This window comes from Sturnus vulgaris, chromosome 3, assembly GCF_052056855.1.
Source record: "Sturnus vulgaris isolate bStuVul1 chromosome 3, bStuVul1.hap1, whole genome shotgun sequence".
NCBI lineage: Eukaryota > Metazoa > Chordata > Aves > Passeriformes > Sturnidae > Sturnus > Sturnus vulgaris.
In genome coordinates this window covers 34,491,644-34,511,397 of record NC_142245.1, presented here as the reverse complement: position 1 = coordinate 34,511,397, position 19,754 = coordinate 34,491,644, and the positions used below count along the sequence as shown (strand labels likewise).

The window sequence follows — 19,754 nt, the reverse complement described above, 5'->3', positions numbered from 1 at the left end:
ACACCCATATAAATCAACTTCTGCACAAATGAGCAGATAATCTTTCAAAGAGTGATTTGTATTTGTATTAGTTTTAGGATTTGACAAATTACAGGATGTAATTTGTCAATGTTCACGGAAAAGCAAGGCCTGTGTATTGACAGAGAGGCTGGAAAATAATTTCTTTTCTTCAGCACTGCAGGGGTTTTTTCTTCTATATGATGTTTTTTTAGAAACTGGAGCTGTTAGTGTGCTGCTGTCTTTTAAGACTCTACATAGCAATGCTTACCAAAATTGCTAACCTAAAGCCTGCTGCTACTAATGCAGCTTTCTGACAGTCTAAGTGATCCAAAACCTTTGTGATTGAATGTTGTCTTAATCTGTGTGTTTTGATTGATGTTTCAGACCCTGAAGTTTTTGAAGAAATCTGGTCCTTTAATAAGTGAAGCCATTCGTGACAGCTACACTCGGTGTCTTGTAGCTGGCTTGCTGTCTCCAAGACTGGTTGATGTCCAGCCATCCAGTCTGACTCAGGTGAGTGTATGTTGGGGAATCCAGAGGGAAATAGATCCATCTTGTCTGAAGGCTATAGAGGCTATAAGACCATGATTTTTGGTTGCAAGCTGCTCTGACAGGCAGGTTTTGACATATAGTTAGCAAAAGTAATAATATTCTTAGATCCAGTCTTCTGACTGGGAACAGCCCTGAGAGGTCTGTCTTCAGTGACTCGCCTGTCAATGCCATGCCCCAGGTCCGTATGCAGAAACATTCAGTCAGTGCTGGGCATGTCCATCAGAAAGCAACTTTTCCTGAGAACAGGTTTCATCCTCTTCATGCCCTCAGTGTTGCAGAGCCTTGGCTGCAGAGCAGTAGGTGGCAGTGAAGGTGCCTTCCTCATGTGCACTACTACAAACACCAGCTTGCTGCACTTTACATTATTTGCTTCCAAGGAAGTGCTAACCAGTTAAAATTGTCCGCTGCATCTGGCAATTTCATCACCACTTCTGCTCATATACCTTTCATCAGTAGGCTTTTCTGTACCCTCTCAAAACTGATCTTTGCCTCTCTAGCCTTTACCTTGAGCTGTGGTAGCTTGATTTCCTCCTCTTAGACTGCCCTCTTGCTGCAACACGTGCATCACCTGTATCTCTCACCACTGCTACATTCTGTCTGTCACCACAGTGGCTTCACACCCATCTCTCATGCGTTTTCCATTTTCGGTGCAGCAAACTTTGGCTCTTATCTGAAGAGTTTCATGAAAGAAGAAGCCTTTGTGATGAACAGCCCATCTTTGTCCAGGCAGGGTCAAAGCTGAAGGGTTAGATGGTTATCATGGAGTGGAGCAGCAAGAACTAGGAAGGGGAGAGCAGTCTTCCCCTGCCTTCATCTTTCTGTCTGTGGGATTCTTTGCCAGACTTTGGAAATGTGTCAGGAAAAATAACTTTTCTGCACAATGTGGTAGCTAAACAAATTTGGCAAGCAGACATAGCACATTGAATGCTTATTTTGCAAGCCAGAAGTAGGCTCTTACATTCTGATTTGATTTTCTGATGTCAGCTCTTGTTGGGAAGTAACTTGGGAAAGCAAGAAATTTTATTATACTTTGCTGGATTGTGACTCTGTTGTTCAGACACTGCATAAAGCGGGGATTGCTTTTGAATACTAGAAAGAAAAGATTCAGAATTAGGTTAAGTAGCTTGAAATTTTGTTTGGTACACTAAATAGTATTTGGCATGTTTCCTTGTCTAAAATGCATTTTCAGAAAATAATGGAAATATCCCATATATCTTCTGATGTAGAAATCGCTCTTAAATGTTACGATTTTGCTTAGAACGCAAGCATTTAAAATTTATTTGTAAAAAAAATAGAGATGAAGAAAAGAAATTCTATGCCGGATCGTTTCACCTGAAAGAAATGTCTGAACACCAGCTGGAATAAGCTACTATATCGTTTCCCATGTGTGTGCATGCCTGTGCATTATCCTTCTCAAGGATTGCCATGGCATTAGAATACAGTATTTGAATAGGCTGGAATTTCAGCCTATTAGAACTGAAATATTTCACTTCTTTATGGTACTTTAACAAATTGTAACTGAATGTTTTGGCTGTCAAAGCTGCTTCATGTCTTGCTGGACTGGGGAGGTACTTGGCCTCAGCTTCACTGTTGCCATGCAAACACAGTTGTGTTTGCTCTGGCCCCTTCACATATTGCTGATGGCAAAAGGGCGTGCCCAAAGTGCATAATGTGTATTAGCAGAGGATGTTACTGAAAATAGTTAATTGTGACTCAGTAAATGAAGACTGAAACCCGAGGCACAGAACTAGAGATTAGAAGTAGCCTGTGTGAAGTTGAAATGTCAAGAGAAAAACTTTCTTGTGTTCCTCAAACCAGCAAGCAGTGGAGCCTGTGGCTAGAATTAAGAAAGAATCAAGAATATGGAATTAGTTGCATTTGCAACTAATGTCTGAATGAGTATCCAGTTAGAAACAAACACTTGTGGTGAGGCCTGGGTATGAAAAGTGTGTGAGGTTGTGATTTGCTTTTGTCTGTTCTGTTCAGGAGGAGCAGTTAGAAGCAGTGTTGTCAGCTGCTGTGCAGACAGGTTCTTTAGAACTTCTGACGGGATGCATTAAACACTGGACTTCTGAAGGTAATGCTCCCTGCATTTATGTTTTTATATTGTGTCTGTTTTGGTTGGGAATTGTGGCTTCATGTCTTTCTGTTTTCTCTTTTTAAAGAGCAGCCAAGTTCTGCTGTAAATTTACGGTTTGTTCTTGAGTGGACGTGGAACAAAGTGATCTGTACAAAGGATGAACTGGACCAAATCTGTGAGTACTGGTCCAGTCATTTTTGAAATCTGGAGTGATTCTTTGTAAAGGATCTTCTTCAGTAATCTGTATGTAGGCAGTGTATTCTCCTGGTTCTTTAAGTGGTTCTTCAAATCTCCTGTGGTTGTTTGAGTGTGCTTTGGAAGTCTGCAGTTGCTCTGCTGCTTGACGATTGAATATTTCTCCTTGACAAGGTGTTCCGCTGTTTGATGGCTCCTGCAACTTCATTGACCCACAGACATTACAGTCCCTTCAGCACTGCCAGCTGCTTCTGAGCAACCTCAGCACAGTCCTGAACTGTTTTCTAACAGAAGCCCGAGAGCTTACTGAGAGAGGTTGGTGCAAGCCCTGCTAGGTCTTGGTTCTAGTTGCTAAGATTTGGAAGGTTGTAACTGTGGAGACAGGAGCTGCTGTTTTGGATGGTTGGGAGAGAGTCAGATTGAGCAGGAAGAAGTTTAAATCTGAGCAGTTGGGACTTAGATTTAAGACGCTTTGAGTTCAGGGGAGCAGCTTGCTGTGGAGTTGATGGGGCTGGGTAGGGGAGGCTACACTGGGTCAGCAATGAGCTGAGTAAGCACCTGGTTGGCAATTACAGCAACTGAGCGTGATAATGCTGAGAAATGTTCCTAATTGTTAACTAGCAATTGATAGTTGTGTGCAAACTGCTGGGAAATATAAAGAAAGCCGAAATGTGTAATGTAAAGCAAGTTTCCTGGAGTATTTTTAGCTTCTGATTTTATAAATTGTTATGGCATATTGATGGAAAAAGAGGACCATAATCTGTTTTGCTCAAGTAAAAATCCCTGCTGCATGGAAAACAAGCGTCGTCTTCCTGGGTAAATCTAGTAGATAAGGCTTTAGTTTTTCATTTTAATTTTTAGTGATTCTGTTTCTCTGTAATGATTGGTTTTTGTTCTGAGGGTAAATGGTATTTTTTTCCTTCAAATTCATACGTGATCCAGAGGGACATCTACAATTAAGGATAATTGCACCGTGATTTTTTGTACTTTGTTCTGTTAAGGGAGCTTTTGTAAAAAGGAGAAGAATTACAATATCTAAATCATGTTTTGCCTTTTTTCAGGTTTTGCAGACTTGACAAATAAGCAGGTGGTAACCAGCCTCATTTCTTTGTATGCACAAGTGGTGATCTGGTTCTGTCGATCCAGTCTCCTTCCCGAGGGTTTAGGTAAGCAGAACTTGTAGTACCAAAACACTTGAGGCTGTTTGACTTCCGTTGTTCTAGTCCTAAGTTTGATTTGAAAAAAACGTGGTTTTCTTTAACTTGCTTTTACTTTATCACCTCTAGATGATCACATGCATTTGTCTAGACCTTTCTACAATTACCCTCTGATTCAGAGCTACTACACAGGTCATCGAGAGAAACTCGAGCGTTTATCAAGGTAAGACTTAGATGAAATCTCTAGAAAGCTGCCACTGTTAGCCTCTGTGAGAGTGGTTATTTTTGCAGCGAAAACCCTTTGTCTGCACTTCCTTGGCATTACATGTAACAGAGGAAGAAAGCAAACCTGGAACCCAAAAGGTCATTGCAACTCTTCTCTTGGATTTGTGCTTTGGACTCCTTAATTCATGAGTTCATTGTGACCTAAGGACTGTCTTTCCTCTGACTCAGAAATCTGTGACACTGAGAGGCTGGAATGAGTGTTTTACTCTGTCCAAGCCCTTGTTCTCTGTTTTTGCAGAGGAAAATGGGATTCTGACTGCTTGATGATTGATGGAATGGTTTCCCAGTTGGGAGAGCAAGTGGAGAAGTTGTGGCGGAGAGATGAAGGCGGTACTGGGAAATACCCACCTGTTAGTTTACATGTGAGTGTTGTGTTCACTGAAAACTCCGGCAGCTGCAGTAGTGGTCCCCTAAAGGCAATGGTTCTGAAAGACAGGAGCATTGAAAACCTTTTCATCTTTCTTTTCAGGCACTGCTGGATCTCTATTTGCTAGAAAGCATTGAAGAAAGTGACAAACATGCAATTGTATCCTTTCCTAAAGGCTTTGGTATTACCCCTTCAGTGTGTGCACATAAATGTTTTTCTTTAAGTGTTTTGTTGCAAAGTCTCTTCTCATATGAGAAAACATGATCCCTAAGTTATAATCAAGATTAAAACCTTGCTTAGTTCTTCTCAAAATTTAACACAGTTACTAATTTTTTAAGGCACCCCTGTCTGTAGTTATGGCTGCTTGTTAGAATGATGCCCTAAAATGTACTTTTAGAGAACGAAAGGGTTTGTAATAGTGATTTTCCAGTTGCTGATTTTTGTCAAAATCATTTGTTTCCCAGCCCAGCTGACAGTGGTTGCCCTTTTTTGTGCAAAAAGTGTAGAATATTAATAGAGCAGAATAACAGAATATTAATTGAGCAGAAGCCTAATTTTTAGGCTGCTGGAATATGCAGAATTACCTCTGGTGTTTGTTGGCTAAAGAGGGAGGCTGGAGAGCAATGGGATTAAAAATGGTTGTAGTCCCAAGCTATCTTACTCAGACAGGACCCTGACATTAGATGTCAGGTGAGGAAGATGACACTTGGAGGGAGGGATGCACATGCAGTTCTAAACACAGTTGCAATCAGTCAGTGCTAAGTTGCATTGTAAGGGCACCATAATTTGTGTTTTGTGAAGTCAGGAAATGGGGAGAACAAAACAGCTGTAGAATTTGTTTTCTTTAATAATTAAGCATTGGATGTTCAAGTGTGCTCGGTATCCAACTTTGTTTTGTAGCTGCACTGTTGTAAGCAGATGTAACAGTTCCCAGTATACCCACTATCTGCCTTTTTGATTTCCTTAGAGAAATCCACAAGTGTTTCTTTCTGGAAGTTTTTTCAGAATGCAGTTTTGTGATTAGGACCTGAGTTGATATAATGGGTTGTAATCGCTGAAAATGGCAAGATCAATACATTAGGATTTTCTGCTTCCTGTGATTTTATTATTAATATGTTTTGCTACATGTTACGTGATACAAGTTTATGGTCCTAGCAATTTATTCACCTTAATGAGATACTCTCAGACAATTTACTTGCTGCTGGACATCATGCATTCCTTTCCAAATAAAACAGAAACTTCAATCGACTCCTTTCCAACTGCCTTTGCTATCCCTTGGGGTCTTGTTAAACTGATCCAAGGGTTTTGGCTTCTAGATCACAATGATTATGAAGTAAGTATTGAGTTAAACACACATTGCACTGCAGAGCTGTAAACAGTAAAATAAGTTTTAAGAATTGGTACTTAGGTATTAGGAGCTGTTGAAGCATAAGAAGCTTTTTTGTAATACTGCTCTGACATCTTCAGCAATAAGTTAGGATTTGAAATTTTGCTTTTAACTACTTTGACAGGAAATAGATTAAAACAAAGGTGTAATCAACTTTAATAATGCTTCATATTTGAATTTTCAAAGCTGTCTATGGTTAGGTTTTCAGCAGACTGGTTGGGCACTGTTTCTGAAAGAGTGTTTTGGGTACTTGGAGCATGGAAACTGTGATGGTAGCAGGAAGATCTGAGACAAAAGATGGCAGAAGTGACTTTTCAACCTCTTCTTCCTAGTGCCTTAGTGTTATGTCACCATAACAATAGAATCAATTTGTTTGTCTAGTAACTTCTTATTTAGTAATGTACTTATAAAAAGGGATGTTCATACAAAGAATTTTGTAAACTTAGAAAAATCTGATTTGCTCCTCTTAAAACATTCACTTAGTTCTGTATGGTTGATTTTTTTTTTTTTTCCTGCAAGTACTGAAGAATTTTTACTGGTATGTCCTGGGTCAAGTATTTTGTTAGTTAGACATCTAAGTTTGTCTAACCCACATCCAGCCTTGCTGCAGACACTTTTGACTGTGTTTGTTGCCTGGCTGTGTGTATCTGTGGTAATGAAGCTGCTCTCAACTTGTCCAGAATGCCCTGGCCCTGCTCTTCCATCCAGCTACAATCAAGACTGTGTCATGGCAGCACATGAGGATAATTCAGTCCCTCATGTGCCAGGGAGAGCACAGGAGAGCCCTCAGGTACATCCAGATGATGAAGCCGTCGATGTCCAGCAGCAGCGAAGTGCGGCTGTTCCTCACCGTGTTGTTGTCCAATAGGTAAGGAAATCTCCCACTCTTGGCATTCAGATCCTGGGAAATGTGGAGAACTGATGGTACAGATGGGGCTCCCCGTTTCCTTTGATCTTTGAATGAATACCATCAGTGTGGGGCATCTTTTTGGCTCCAGTGTTGCCATTCCTTTGCATGTCCAAAACCTTTCCTGCAGGTGCATGGTGGAGGCTTGGGGTCTGTTGCAGCAACACACCACAAAGTTAAACATAGAAGAGCTGCTAAAGCACATGTATGAAATCTGTCAGGAGATGGGGCTCATGGAGGATTTGCTGAAGCTGCCTTTCACAGACACGGAAAAAGTGAGTTTGGAGAAGAAACAAAAAAATCTTAATTCTCTCACTGGCAAGAGAAGAGGCAGAATTGTAACTGATGTTTGAAATGTGTTATTTCTCACAGGAGTGTTTGGAGAAGTTTTTACAGACCAAATCTGGTGTTCAGAACCATGAATTTCTCTTAGTCCACCATCTTCAGCGTGCCAACTACATCCCAGCACTCCAGCTGAATCAGTCCATGAAGGCCAGTCTGACGGTAAGGGTAACAGTCCTGCTGTGTGAAATTATGAAGTAAATGTTACAGACCATAGTTGACCGAAGTTAAAAAAGTTTGTTCACGTCTGTGGAGTATATATGTATCTTGTCTTTTCTTTCAGTTCCTCAGATCCCTCTGTTTTGTCTTGTTTAGGTTATGGAAGTTTTTGTGTTACTTGTTTCTGTGGAATGAAGTGTATGTTGTATGTCGTGTCTTGTATCTTACTTTTACTTGAGAGCACTCTAGATACTCCACAGGTAAAATTTCCGTTATGGTTTTAGTTGTGAGTTTTGGATTTGTTTGGAGTTTTGACGTTTTCGTTTTTTCGACTAGTATTCCTTGCACTTGTCCAAAACTACCAGGTGAAAGTGTTGTGTACTCCCGTGTGGAAGTTGGAGCTTGCTGTGGCTCTGTGCAGTGGATTTGTTCTCCTTTGTCTGTAGAGCAAATTTAGGCCTGAGTTAGAAAGAGCAGAGATAGTTCTCTGCAATGAACTTCTGGAAAATTTTTAACTTCTTGTTCTACACATTTCCTTTGTCAGAATGATCGTGATCCTCGCTTGAGAGAGAGAGCAGTTGCCAGAAATTCTCTATTAGACCAGTATGGCAAGATCCTTCCCACAGTTCAAAGGAAGCTGGCAATAGAGAGAGCCAAGCCGTACCGTTTGCCTTCATCAGTCTTAAGAGAAGGTAATTTTAGGGAAGGGAAATACATTGTGCAGCTGGCCATCACTTTGATTACACAAGGCTGATACTTTTCCTTCTTGCTTTACAGTCCCAAGGCCAAAGCCTTTATCAACAGCAACAAGGCAGGCTAATGCAGGAAATGTACATACAAGAGCAACTTTCATCAGTAAGGTGTTGTCCAAAATTGGAGAAGTATGGTTGGGAAATGAGCAGAAAACACATACGTCACAATATGACAGGTAAGCAGCCTTTTATAAAAGTCTTGAGCTATGTGTTTGGAGAGGAACGTGGAGAGAGAGTGAGTGGTAGACAGAGAGAAAGAATTCAATTTGAATTGTGTTAGCTTTTTGGTGGGAAGATGCACATGAATCAAACTTTGTTTTGCTTTTTTGCACATATAGGATATAACATTGAAGAATCAATTCATCCTAAGTAGTGTTTGGAGAGTTTTTCTGCTATGATAATCTTCTCTATACAAATACATTTATTTACATTAAGGCAAATGTGCTTACAGAGTTTAAGACAGCTGAAACTCAATCTGTTTTTAACTACTATGAAGCTGTTGGTGTACTGACTTCTATAGACTTGTTTATGTGATCACATAGTAATCTTTTACCAGTTCCTGCTCGGTTATTTAAAAATAAGCAGAATTACAAAGAGTGGGGAAAAGGCTCATAATTGTCATGTGATTGTCCTACATGGGCTGTGGTTAAATAAACTTTAATTCTGGTATGCTTGGACTTTGAGGAAATGAAATTCAGTTATATTTTTGTTTTCCTTCTAGTCCTAGAACTACCGAGTCAGCAGTCAGTACACATCTTCTCCCTAGTACAGAGTTGCCTGATGCATTTCTTGGGACACCTATTACAAAACTTTCTCAAAAGTGTTCAAGGTATAGTAGATCAGACTTTATATTTCAAAATGGTATTGTTTATCATGTACATACATGTGCATGTGTGTATGCTTTTTTAGTTTACCTAGGATTCTGTTGCATTTAGTTTTATATCTTAAAGTATCTCTTTAGGGACAAAATTAGGTGGACAATTTGAAATGGTCCCTGCACTGAAATGCAGATGAGTTTTCTCCACTGCTGAGAATTAGGTCACTTGTGCTACTTAAAATTGGGGTATTCTTATGTCAGAGGCAGGGATTTAGGAAATCAGGTATGAAATGTAAAGAAATAATGAAAAAATGCCCCAAAGTGCGTGTCACTTGTTTATGGGACTGATAGATATCCCCACCAGTGAGGTTGTATTTCTTGTTCGTCCAGTGCTTTTGTTCTGCATCATCTGAGATGATCACAGCATGCTTTTTTTTCATTTATTTATTGCTGTTCCTAGTTTAAATTGTGTGTTTTAACAGGTTGCTGGATTTGGTGGTTCGTCCTGTTCCTTCCCGCTCTGTGGCACAGGATGAGAGCCAGCAGTCCCCATGCAGGGCTTCTACTTCTTTTGTGGCATCCAGCCCCCTGAGATCAAATACACATCGCTCCAGCTCCCAAAAGAATCTGCCAAGAGCATCAGAGCTGAATTTACTGGAAACTCCTCTTGTGGTCAAGGTTTGTATTTTAAAAAGTCAGTAGCAAACAACCAAATGAAAAACTTCTGAGGTTTTGTTTTATTTAAATCACCAAAGTATTTAGTAGAAATGCTTCTGGATTAAAATTTTCAGTATGCATGTAGTTATTGTATACGCAGCCCTTTTGGAAGCAGTAAGTTGGGAACAGTTTTTAAGAAAGGAGCTTCACTTCTCAGCTGATTGCAGTGGACAGCTTGTCCCGTAGCTTTGTGAACTAAATTTACTTTCATTGTATGGAGCAATTCCATTTTTCCACTTTCGTATGACATACCATCTATATCAATGAACTAGTTTCATCTTCCTCTCTTGAAACCCTTTCATTATTGTAAAATAATCTGAGATAAGAACAGCTGAATGCTTCTACATGAAGATACGTAGGTAGTTTTGTAGCAGTGTCACTTCATCTTGTGTGCAGCTGATTAATTAGTGGAAAAAAAGCTGTGACTGTTGCTTTGCAGAATTGCTGTCAGATGCAGCAACTGAAAACACTATTATGCAGAGTAAAGTTGAAACTGTGTGCCTTTTATAAGAGCAGTGTAAGAATTGCAAAAATTAGTGGGATAGGAGATAACCTTGCAGAAAACAAGGTGTCGTATGTTTATTTCCTGAAGAAGTAATTTTGAAAAGTAATGTCTGTTTTATTGGCATCATAAAGACAAACCAAGGGAAGTATAAAAAGCATGCATTTTTATCTTTAAAATGTTGGTATTTTTGGAAGAACAGTGCAGAGGCAAAACTTTCTGCTGCTCTAAACCCAGTTCATAATTTAAGCTAATATAATTTTTGCAATTTAAGTACATTCTTCTGTTTTGAAGATTTAACTGGTCTTAAATTAAGTGTTTTTATTTCTTTTCCTAGAGAGCTAAAGTTTTGGCCACATCCTCTGGTTTTCCTGGGTTTACTCCTCAGTCTATTCTCAGGTCCAGCCTTCGCACTACACCCCTAGCAACTCCCTCTGCATCCCCAGGACGATCAGTTACTCCTCCTCTACGAGCCAAGGAACTTAGAATATCTTTCAGGGAAGAGAACTCGCATGCAAAATGGACTGTTGGGGTAAGCTGAGCTGCAGTTAATGAGTTTTGCAGATAATGCTGTGATTTAATTTAGACTTGAAAGTTTGCCTGAACTCCTTATACTGAGAATATGGATTGTGAATCAGAATGGCAGAATTTGGTCCAAAAAAAGATTGTGTTGTGCTAGACATTCTGTAACATCATGTTTTTGCAGGAACATATTCATAACAAATATCAGGGACCTTGATGAGTTTTATTCAGATGTTGTTAGGACCTCTGGTTATTCAGAATGTTAGTTCACCTTTCAGCTGTACCTTTTCAAATGGTAATGTTGCAGGAAAGTGAGGAATACAGATGGAGCCTCTTGTTTGGGTTTGTTAAATTTTGTAAATTTGAACATCTGGGAAAGCAAAAAGAGTCATAAAGATGCATTGACATTCAACCTGTCATTTTGCAATGTTGGGTTTACTTAAGTGATGGTAAAAAGAGACTCCTGATGAAGAGAACTGTAGTGTTTTGTTCTCTCAGCCCTAAAGTTCTTGGGTTTGCTTCTTACCTTGCACCAGGGATAGCATCCATGTAGTTTTCAAATGCAGTGGGTCCATCTGACCAGCTGTGATCTGTTCTGCAGCTGCATAACTGGATTCTGTGGTTCAGCCCATCGTGCAGTTGTCAGCATCATGTACCTAAATCAGGGGCACAACAGGGGCATGTGGTGCTATGCCATGTGTGAGTAGCTCATGTGTATTCCAAGGAGCTACTCAGTTGTAACAAGATGTGCTCTCTCCTGTATGAAATTCTTATTAATAGTGGCACTATGGCCAGATTAACTTACTTGTTCCATGCCACAGGCGGAGTTGAACAACCAGCATATTTTAGCAGTGTGTATGTGTTGAGAGGGCAAACATAAAATAGAAAAATCTTGAGTTAGGATTTTATTAGGCAAAGCTTTGTCTTCCTGAAAACACACTAGTAAACTCAGTTAAGAGCCTTGAGATGACATTGTGAGCAAGACCGATTTAATCTTAGTTCTTCAATGTCGTGGAAGCTCAGTAAGCAATCTAAAGTGTGATTAATTTTTACACTTGGCCTTAAATCTAAGATAGTGCTAGAATGTGAATTAATTTTTCATTGCCTCACTAAGGGGATATGTGTAACTTAGAAATATCAGTACTTGTTGGGTTTTTTTGGTTTTCCTTTGACAAAAAGCAGATTCATGTTGCTGATCTGAACTCTTTTTTTAGGTGACAGAAGATGATAAAGCACTATTTGGAGCTTCATCTGAGCATCATCATGGTTTGGTGGAGGATGCTTGGTCTGAAAATAGAGCTAAACCAGCTCTGTTTACTCTGAGCAATCCTGGGGATGATCATGCTGAATTACAGGAGTCTTTAGAAAGCATACCTGGGGATGATTTGGAGAAGATGGATGTCAGCAAGGAAAATAGTAACTTCTCTGTCAGATCAGACCAGACTACTTTGGAGTATCACGATGCAAAATCACCTAGTGATTTTGAAGATGATGTCATCTTTGTAGCTGCTAAACCAGCTAATTCTTCCACTGAAGAAACTGTTGATGTTCAAGAATTGGAGAAGGAGGAAGAAAATGAAATGGTTGAAGATAAACCTTTGCAGATGAAACAACCAGACCCTTCAGGACGAAGAAAAGAAGCAGGTGTGTTTTGTCCTATAATAACCTAAGTTTCTGAATTTTTCAAATGTCTTCAAAAGATTGAATTACTGATGAGTGCAGCAGATAAGGATGAGTTTTCACAGGTGCCCTAGGCTTGTAAAATTGCCTCTGTGTTTTAAGTCCTTTAGGTATCCTGGCCCTTATGAATGTTTGCTTTCCTTGGCTGACATTTTTTATATGCAGTTGCAGCTGAAAGGCGACCATATGGGAGTTTTGACAAGGGATACATGTTTAAAACTGGCTTCTGGTTGTGCTTTAGGGGTACTTCTATAATTTGCAGGAGTTTTTACATGGTTTGACTGAAATTATGCATCGGGCTTTTTGAGCACAGGCCATCTGTGCATTTGAGGTCTTGGTAGCATTATTTTGTTAAGTCCCTGTCCTAGATGAAATGCATAAAATATCACTTTAAACTCATATGAGCAGTTTAAAAGAAGTGATGTTGAGTGCAACAGGGAAGTTATCTCATTTCTTCATTTTTGTAGGATTTGTGGAAGAATCAAATGCTGAATGTCATACTCTTCCTGAGCATAAGTTGGTGTTTAAAGCTGCTGAAGCTGCAACTTCTGGGGCTGGAAATGAAGGGTGAGCTTATGAAGTGGATATGTCATTGGGTTCACACAACATATAGCTGCTGTCTTTTCTGTGTTCTGTGACCTGGGATTAGTTCTTTCCTGCATTCTTATATGTAAGGGCATGTCCATTCCATTCTGTCTGTGAGCCAAAGTAATCTGGCATGAATGTAATGCACACTGACTAGCTGTCTGAGCCTTTTTTCTCAAATCATTGCAGAGCCCAGAGTATGATGATAAAGACTTCATTCAACAGTCCTATACAGGCCCTGTGAGAGTTACTAAGCAGATAGTGTAAACATAAGCCCTGTTTTTTTCTGAAAATGGTGTAGTTAAAAATGAATCTTGAGATTCCTGTAACTTCAGTGGGTTTATTATGGAGTTTGAATGCTTTCTGACAGTATTTTTTACATTTATTTTCTGTTTTCTGTGTGTGCTCAACTAGCATCTATTTGTTTATGGAAAAGGGAAGCTGGTTTCTCATCAGGTACATTAAAAGCCACAACTGTTGAGTGATAAAGACAGAATGTCAGCAATGAGAGAACTCTGAATTTTAAGTGGTAGCTTTCACCTCTACAGACTTTTGTTCGGTTGGTTCTGAACCTCTGTTATTGATATTGCCCTCTTTCTACAGAAGACACATACTGCATTATTCTGTGATACACCTCAGTTATGTAATTACCTAGTGTTGGATAGCCGGAAAGAATGCTAAGTAGTTGATATATTGCATAAAATGAGTTACAGAGAATTGCAAATTGAGTCACAAATTGAATATGTTGATAGAGAAATTTCTCATTTTTCTTGTATTTTTTATGTTTTGAAACATGAAGATTTTACAGTGAGAAAGTAACTTGTAAAGCTCTTAAAGGCTTGTTTTCAAGCTTCGTGATGAATTTCTCTCTTTCTTTTCACAAAGTGAAACAACCTACCTGAAGTCTGAAATGACCTCTTCATCAGAAGAAAAAGCTGTACTGGTTGCAACAAATCCGCAGCTCACTGAATCCCCGGAGGCAGACAGTGAATGTATGTTGGAAATGTTCTGTGTGTTAGGGTAACAGAGCTCCTCAAGTGAAATGTGTAGTTTGCCATACCACTGCAGGTGTCTCAGAGTGAAATAGTAGTAGCATGTTACTGCTAACTTTCATGAAACTACAGAGAGAGCACCCTCCTTAAAGAAAGTCCTTGTAGAAAGTGCACGGTGAATCTTTTCGTTCTTGATCAAAATATTGAGATGCTGGTAGAATTTAAAGTATTATAAGGAGAGATCAGTGTTTATTTTAATGTTGTACACCACTACCAATTTGTGTGCCCTGGGATCTGTTGCTTGAGTTACTGTTTTAAAAGATGATGCATCCTCAATATTCAGACCGAGGCAGCTGTCTACCAGTGTGCCTTTCTAGCCACATTTTCCTCTTTTTTCCCCCAGTATGGACTTGACAGCTGATTTTCTCCTGCTTCTTTCTTGCTATGGGGCTGCATCTGTAGTTGTCACAGTTTAAAACCTGTTGACACCTAAGCCCTACACAGCCACTCGCTCATTTCCCCTGGGTGAGTGGGGGAGAGAATCAGAGAGCTAAAGGTGAGGAAACTCATGGGTTGAGCAGAAAGGGAAAGCAGAAGTCTTGCTCACAAGTCAAGCAAAACAATTAATTCACCACTTCCCGTTGTCAGGCAGATGTTCAGCTATCTCCAGAAAAGCAGGAAGATGGGTTGTGGGAAGACAAACACCATAACTTCCAATGTCTCCTGATTCTTCTTTCTTTCATCTGCCTTTTATGCTGAACATGATGCCATATTTTGTAGGATGTCAGTTGGGATCAACTGTCCTCGGCTGTGTCCCCTCCCATCTCCTTGTGCACGCCCAGCCCACTCCCTGCTAGCATGATGTGAGAAGCAGAAAAGGACTTGTCTCTGTGTAGGTGCTGCTCAGCAATGGCTAAAACATCCCTGTGTTATCAACATTGCCTTCAGCACAAATCCAGAATAGAGCAGTACCAGCTACTATGAAGAAAATTAACTATCCCAGCCAAAACCAGCACGATAGTTCTAGCTTTTGGAGAAAGCCCAGTGTATGTGGCAGGATGGAGAACCATATTGTTGGCTATTGCTAGCTCTGTTACTTCTTTTTGCTTAGACTTATGTCATTTATATAAAGGTTAAGGTAAAATTACATCAATCTCTTCTAGCTGTGATAAGTATCCATGACAGTGAGGATATGGTCAGTACCCTGTCTGAAAATCGCCTTGAGGACAAGTGTGTGGATTTACCTCAAGAATATAACCCTGAAATTGCTGAAGTTGAAGAAGGCCCTGTTTCTAACAATCCTCCAAAAACTGAGGAAATTAATGTAAGTAAACTATTTTCCCATTTTCTACGAAATAGAAAACACATTGCAATATGAGGACAGACCTGTTCTACTGACAATTAGGAGACACTCAAAAATGTCCGTTTCTTGAGCTGCTTAACACAAGTTAAAAACCTCAGTGTAGTAAGGGCAAATAGGTTTTTCTCTTCTGCGTTTTCTGTTCCTGTAACATGAATGGAAGCTGTCAAGACTTAGGCCTTTGGGAGCAAACAAAACCAAATAAAAGCCTAAACTCTTTTTAAAACAGCTAGGCATTAATTTGATTTACTTGAATTCAAACTTTTTTATTTTTGATTAAAAAATGTAGTTTTAATGTTAAAGACAACCAGAAAGTTATAGGAGTGCGCCGTTGTAGTGGTAACCATTTACCAAATGACAAAAAGATGTGGGAAACCAAACTCAGAATTATTTAGGTGCTTAGGTCCTTTACTGTTTGTCCCTTCTTAACACAAATAGAAGTCCCAGTAATGAGCTCATTTTGGTGTCAAGATATTTCTTCAAGAGATGGAGGTATTTAGAAAGTGTGTCTCATGCAATCCAAGTGACTCCTCAAAGTGTAGTGTTGAGTTGTTGGATGTGATACCTGGCCAGTCCAAGTGCTGCAGTCAGAACTATCATGACTGAAGCTTTAAGCATTGGGGACCCAAAATTGTATTTTACCCTGTTGGAGGCAGAGTGAGTCACTCTGGCTGTGGAGCAGTGCAGAGGGCACTGTAATGGGATGGTCTCTGCTGGTTGTGTGCACACCTTGTGCTGGAAAACTGCTCCTGGCCATGGGCGGTGGCAAATGGTCAGTTCTGAACAGAAATACCAGAAACAGAGAATGTGAATTGCACACAGGGACTGCTCTGATCCCTGTGCCTCAAATACATAAACTCTCAGCTGTAGTACAAAAGCACATTGTTTCACATTCAAGGATGATCTTAAAGGAACTGTCCTCAGTTTCATCTAGCTCAGTGTAAAATAGTCTGTTTGGTATTGAATAAAGTATTAACAGATGTTTTTAAACTTTAGGTTATAGAAGATACCTCAGAACCAGCACCTGAAACATCACCATATACTGACCTAGATCCATCGAGCGATCTTCATTATAGCTATGAAAATATAGAGCAACAGTTTGCGTGTGATTTGCCTGATAATAAAGATAGTGAATGTGATGCATCTGAGGGAGATGGAGATGTTTTTCTAGCTCAGAGTAATTTTACCTTAGTTTTGGAAGGAGAAGAAGGGGAAGCAGAGATGGGAGACCCTACATCAATAGATGCTTCTAAACCAGATGACAGAACAACAGAAGAAAAGCCTGTGACCAATTTAGGAAATACTGAAAGCCAGGAACATGTTACAAACTCGGTGTCGACTGTAACTGGTGATCAGGAGTCTCAAAATATTGCAGAGTCACTCCCATATGTGCCTGAACCTATTAAGGTTGCCATTGCTGAGAACTTACTGGATGTAATCAAAGACACAAGAAGCAAAGAATTTACATCTGAAGTTGTAGAACAATCTATTCATGAAACCATAGGTAAAAAGGTAACTAGATTCCAGAAGGCAAAAGCTCCCTTAACACCTGTGCTAGAAGTAGTGGGAGAGGAAACCAGCAGACATCATTATGGCATTACTCCAAGAACACGCACAAGGGGACAGCTGGGTAGAAGTCCGGGTGTTCTGTCAGCAGGCACTCAGCAGCTGCTGAAGACAGAGAGCCCAGCTCTGCTTGGACTGTCTCCTCGGAGAAGTAGCAGGCGAACAAAAGAAGCATCTGAGACTCCCAGACTCCAAACAGAGGAAAGTGCTCAAGAGGAGCAAATACCTGTGACACCTGTTACTCCTAGGAGAGGTAGGAAACCTAAACTGTCTAATTTAGAAAAAACAGAAAGCAGCCATTCTGATGCACAAACCTTGTCTGACAGTACGCAGCCTGTTACTCCCAGAAGAGGATCAAGGAAAGCAAAGGAAGCTGCATCTGAACCCCAAGAAGAGATTAATGAGGAAAGGCCTCTTGCTGAAAGCAGCATTACTGCTTCTTTCACTTCCAGAAGGACTAAAGGAGGAAAAAGTTCAGCTGGAAATCCAGAAACTGGCAAGACTGACACTGATCATAAAGTAAAAACAGCAGTCAGCCCCAGTAGAAGTGCAAGAAAATTAAAAAGCTTTAATTTACAGTTTACTGAAGATACTGTCAAGGATCAACAGGTGCAGCTTAGTGACCAACTCCTTTTACCTGTGCCAAGTAAAAGAGGCAGAAGAAGAAAGTTGAGTTCATCAGAAGTTTCAGAACCTTCTGATCTTGATGTGTCTAAATCATCACTTCCTCAAACAGAATTTAAACTTCCCGTCACGCCTAGAAGAAGTGCTAGGAAGGCGGCACAAAACCTCTTGGCAGACTCAGAGCCTGCCTCTTCTCAGGAAGACATACATTCAGGCGTGAAAGTAGAAGTCCTTGATACTCCTAAGAGAAGAACTCGAAAAGTGCCACACGAGAATCCAGAAAAAGTGGATACTCATGAGCAAACTCCTGCAGAGCCAATCGAGGAGCCAACCACACCCAGGACTACAGTAAGGACAGGGCGTCGGGGCAGGAAGAGGAGATCAATGTCCGAGGAGACCTCCCAAGGGCCTGGTGGCAGTCCTTTGTTGCTTGAAGACATAAACCCCTCAGGACATGCTCAGACATCAAGAGCTCTGACAGATCGTGTTACAAGAACCAGATCCCGCAGGACTGCCATCCATGAGAAACTGTCTGTTGAGGAAAATGAGGCTTTCCTTTTCTCCCCTCCTCTCACAAAGCTGACAAAGAAATTTGAAGGTAGGTGCACTATGTTTATATGCAAAATGGGGCATATCCTCTTCTTTAAACCACAGAAAACAAACAAAAGCTGAGGATGGCTTTAAGTATCAAAAAGAATGTAAGCATGCAAAAAAAAAATTGCCAAGAGGCAGTTCATCTTTTGCCTTAAGTCTGTGTGACTGCCTGCTTAGTTCTGGTAGAAACAGATTATGAAGCTGATCTAAGCCATGAAATTAAATTTAAGCTATATTTCTGTAAGGGACTTAATTTCTGTCAGATTTCAAAAAACAGATATTATTTGTGAATATGTGATTGCAATCCCTTCCCCTCCAAGAGAGAAATAAAGGATGTGTGCTTCCAAATTCTGAGATGTGTAAAGACTGTTGATGCTGCTGGAGTATAAAATCTTTGATCATGTAGGTGCAGGTGAAATCACTACACTGGCTTAGTTTTGTTTGACTATGGTAAAAGAAAGAATCCCAAGAGGCGGTTACTAGGGGGAAAAATGCCTTTGCATGGAATGTTTATAAAGCTGATTGGACATTTATTTTGGGAAGCTATTATGTTCTTATTTGTCAGCTGTAATTTAATATTACTGTCCCTCATGTATAGCATATGTGCATACTAACAATGCATTGTCATTTTAGGTGGAAAAACAGACCATCCTGTGCAGTTGAAGGATTTAGACCCGGATTTGTCTTCTCAATTTGTCTTTTCACCTCCTCTTTTGAGGTCAAGGAGAAAAAATGTAGCTAGCATTTCTCGAATTGTGAAAGAAGCAGTAAGTAAAAACTCCAGTTGTTTCATGTTCTTGATTTTAATTCTGTACCTTTTTTGAAGTCATGCTTTGCAATGCTTTGCATTTTTCATTGGAACTATATCTAAAAACAGCTTTAAATCAATCAGCGAAAAATTTTATTGTTTTTCTTCATGCACGCTAGCTACAAAAGTCAGTTGAATCTATGTAAATCAAGAATTGAAAAATACTGTTTTACCTTTAACAAAAGGCACAGTGGCTCTCTTTAATATGTTATCTGTTAATTTTAGAATTTTAACTTTTGAGATGGTAAAATAATTTGATGTGGAAAAACTGTTTTTGCGAACAAAGAGTACTTTTTGGAAATAAATTTGGCATGATTTCTTAATGAAAAAAAAATTACTATTCCATAGACGTCTAAGAACTTGTTCATGAGTAACATTTTTGTTGTCTTAACATAGGAGCTTCCAGCTAAAGAGGAAGAGGATACCAAATCCATAGAGTCCGGGGGAAAGCAAAAATTGAAGAGAGGTAGAACTCCCAAGTCAAAACTGAAGAAAGCAAGCAAGTATGAAATACGTTTTGGACAAGTTATTTGCATTTCTTAATGTGATGATGATTGAACTGTTAAGTACCTAAGTGCTTCTTCCTCACTTGGCTGTGCAGCTCTTTTCTCACTCTATCAGCCTGTCTAGCTTGCTCGTCTAATTGGCACGTTTTTTCCATTTAAGGGTTTAGTTGGGTCATGGAAATGGAAGAGGGAGAGAATAGGAAAGGACAGGTGGATACTAATTGCAGTGGTGACATTGCAATGCTGTTACATTGTCTTATTCCACCTCATGAAACCACAGTCTTCCAGTTTAGTTTCT

General features: G+C 39.8%; 1 protein-coding gene across 1 annotated transcript in view; it reads left to right on the top strand.

Annotated features, from left to right (window-relative positions):
- Positions 1 to 19,754, top strand: part of LOC106864348 (protein ELYS) — a 41,068-nt gene that overhangs the window by 19,110 nt on the left and 2,204 nt on the right. Inside the window, exons 12-35 of the mRNA XM_088161344.1 lie at positions 385 to 513; positions 2,539 to 2,629; positions 2,718 to 2,807; positions 3,002 to 3,142; positions 3,889 to 3,993; positions 4,114 to 4,207; positions 4,508 to 4,631; positions 4,739 to 4,795; positions 5,823 to 5,969; positions 6,704 to 6,891; positions 7,061 to 7,205; positions 7,303 to 7,434; positions 7,976 to 8,123; positions 8,209 to 8,359; positions 8,905 to 9,012; positions 9,483 to 9,678; positions 10,557 to 10,751; positions 11,956 to 12,385; positions 12,889 to 12,988; positions 13,892 to 13,998; positions 15,162 to 15,322; positions 16,355 to 18,146; positions 18,776 to 18,909; positions 19,347 to 19,453. Coding sequence (XP_088017470.1) covers positions 385 to 513; positions 2,539 to 2,629; positions 2,718 to 2,807; positions 3,002 to 3,142; positions 3,889 to 3,993; positions 4,114 to 4,207; positions 4,508 to 4,631; positions 4,739 to 4,795; positions 5,823 to 5,969; positions 6,704 to 6,891; positions 7,061 to 7,205; positions 7,303 to 7,434; positions 7,976 to 8,123; positions 8,209 to 8,359; positions 8,905 to 9,012; positions 9,483 to 9,678; positions 10,557 to 10,751; positions 11,956 to 12,385; positions 12,889 to 12,988; positions 13,892 to 13,998; positions 15,162 to 15,322; positions 16,355 to 18,146; positions 18,776 to 18,909; positions 19,347 to 19,453 — 5,072 coding nt within the window. The remainder of the gene's footprint in view (positions 1 to 384; positions 514 to 2,538; positions 2,630 to 2,717; positions 2,808 to 3,001; positions 3,143 to 3,888; positions 3,994 to 4,113; positions 4,208 to 4,507; positions 4,632 to 4,738; positions 4,796 to 5,822; positions 5,970 to 6,703; positions 6,892 to 7,060; positions 7,206 to 7,302; positions 7,435 to 7,975; positions 8,124 to 8,208; positions 8,360 to 8,904; positions 9,013 to 9,482; positions 9,679 to 10,556; positions 10,752 to 11,955; positions 12,386 to 12,888; positions 12,989 to 13,891; positions 13,999 to 15,161; positions 15,323 to 16,354; positions 18,147 to 18,775; positions 18,910 to 19,346; positions 19,454 to 19,754) is intronic.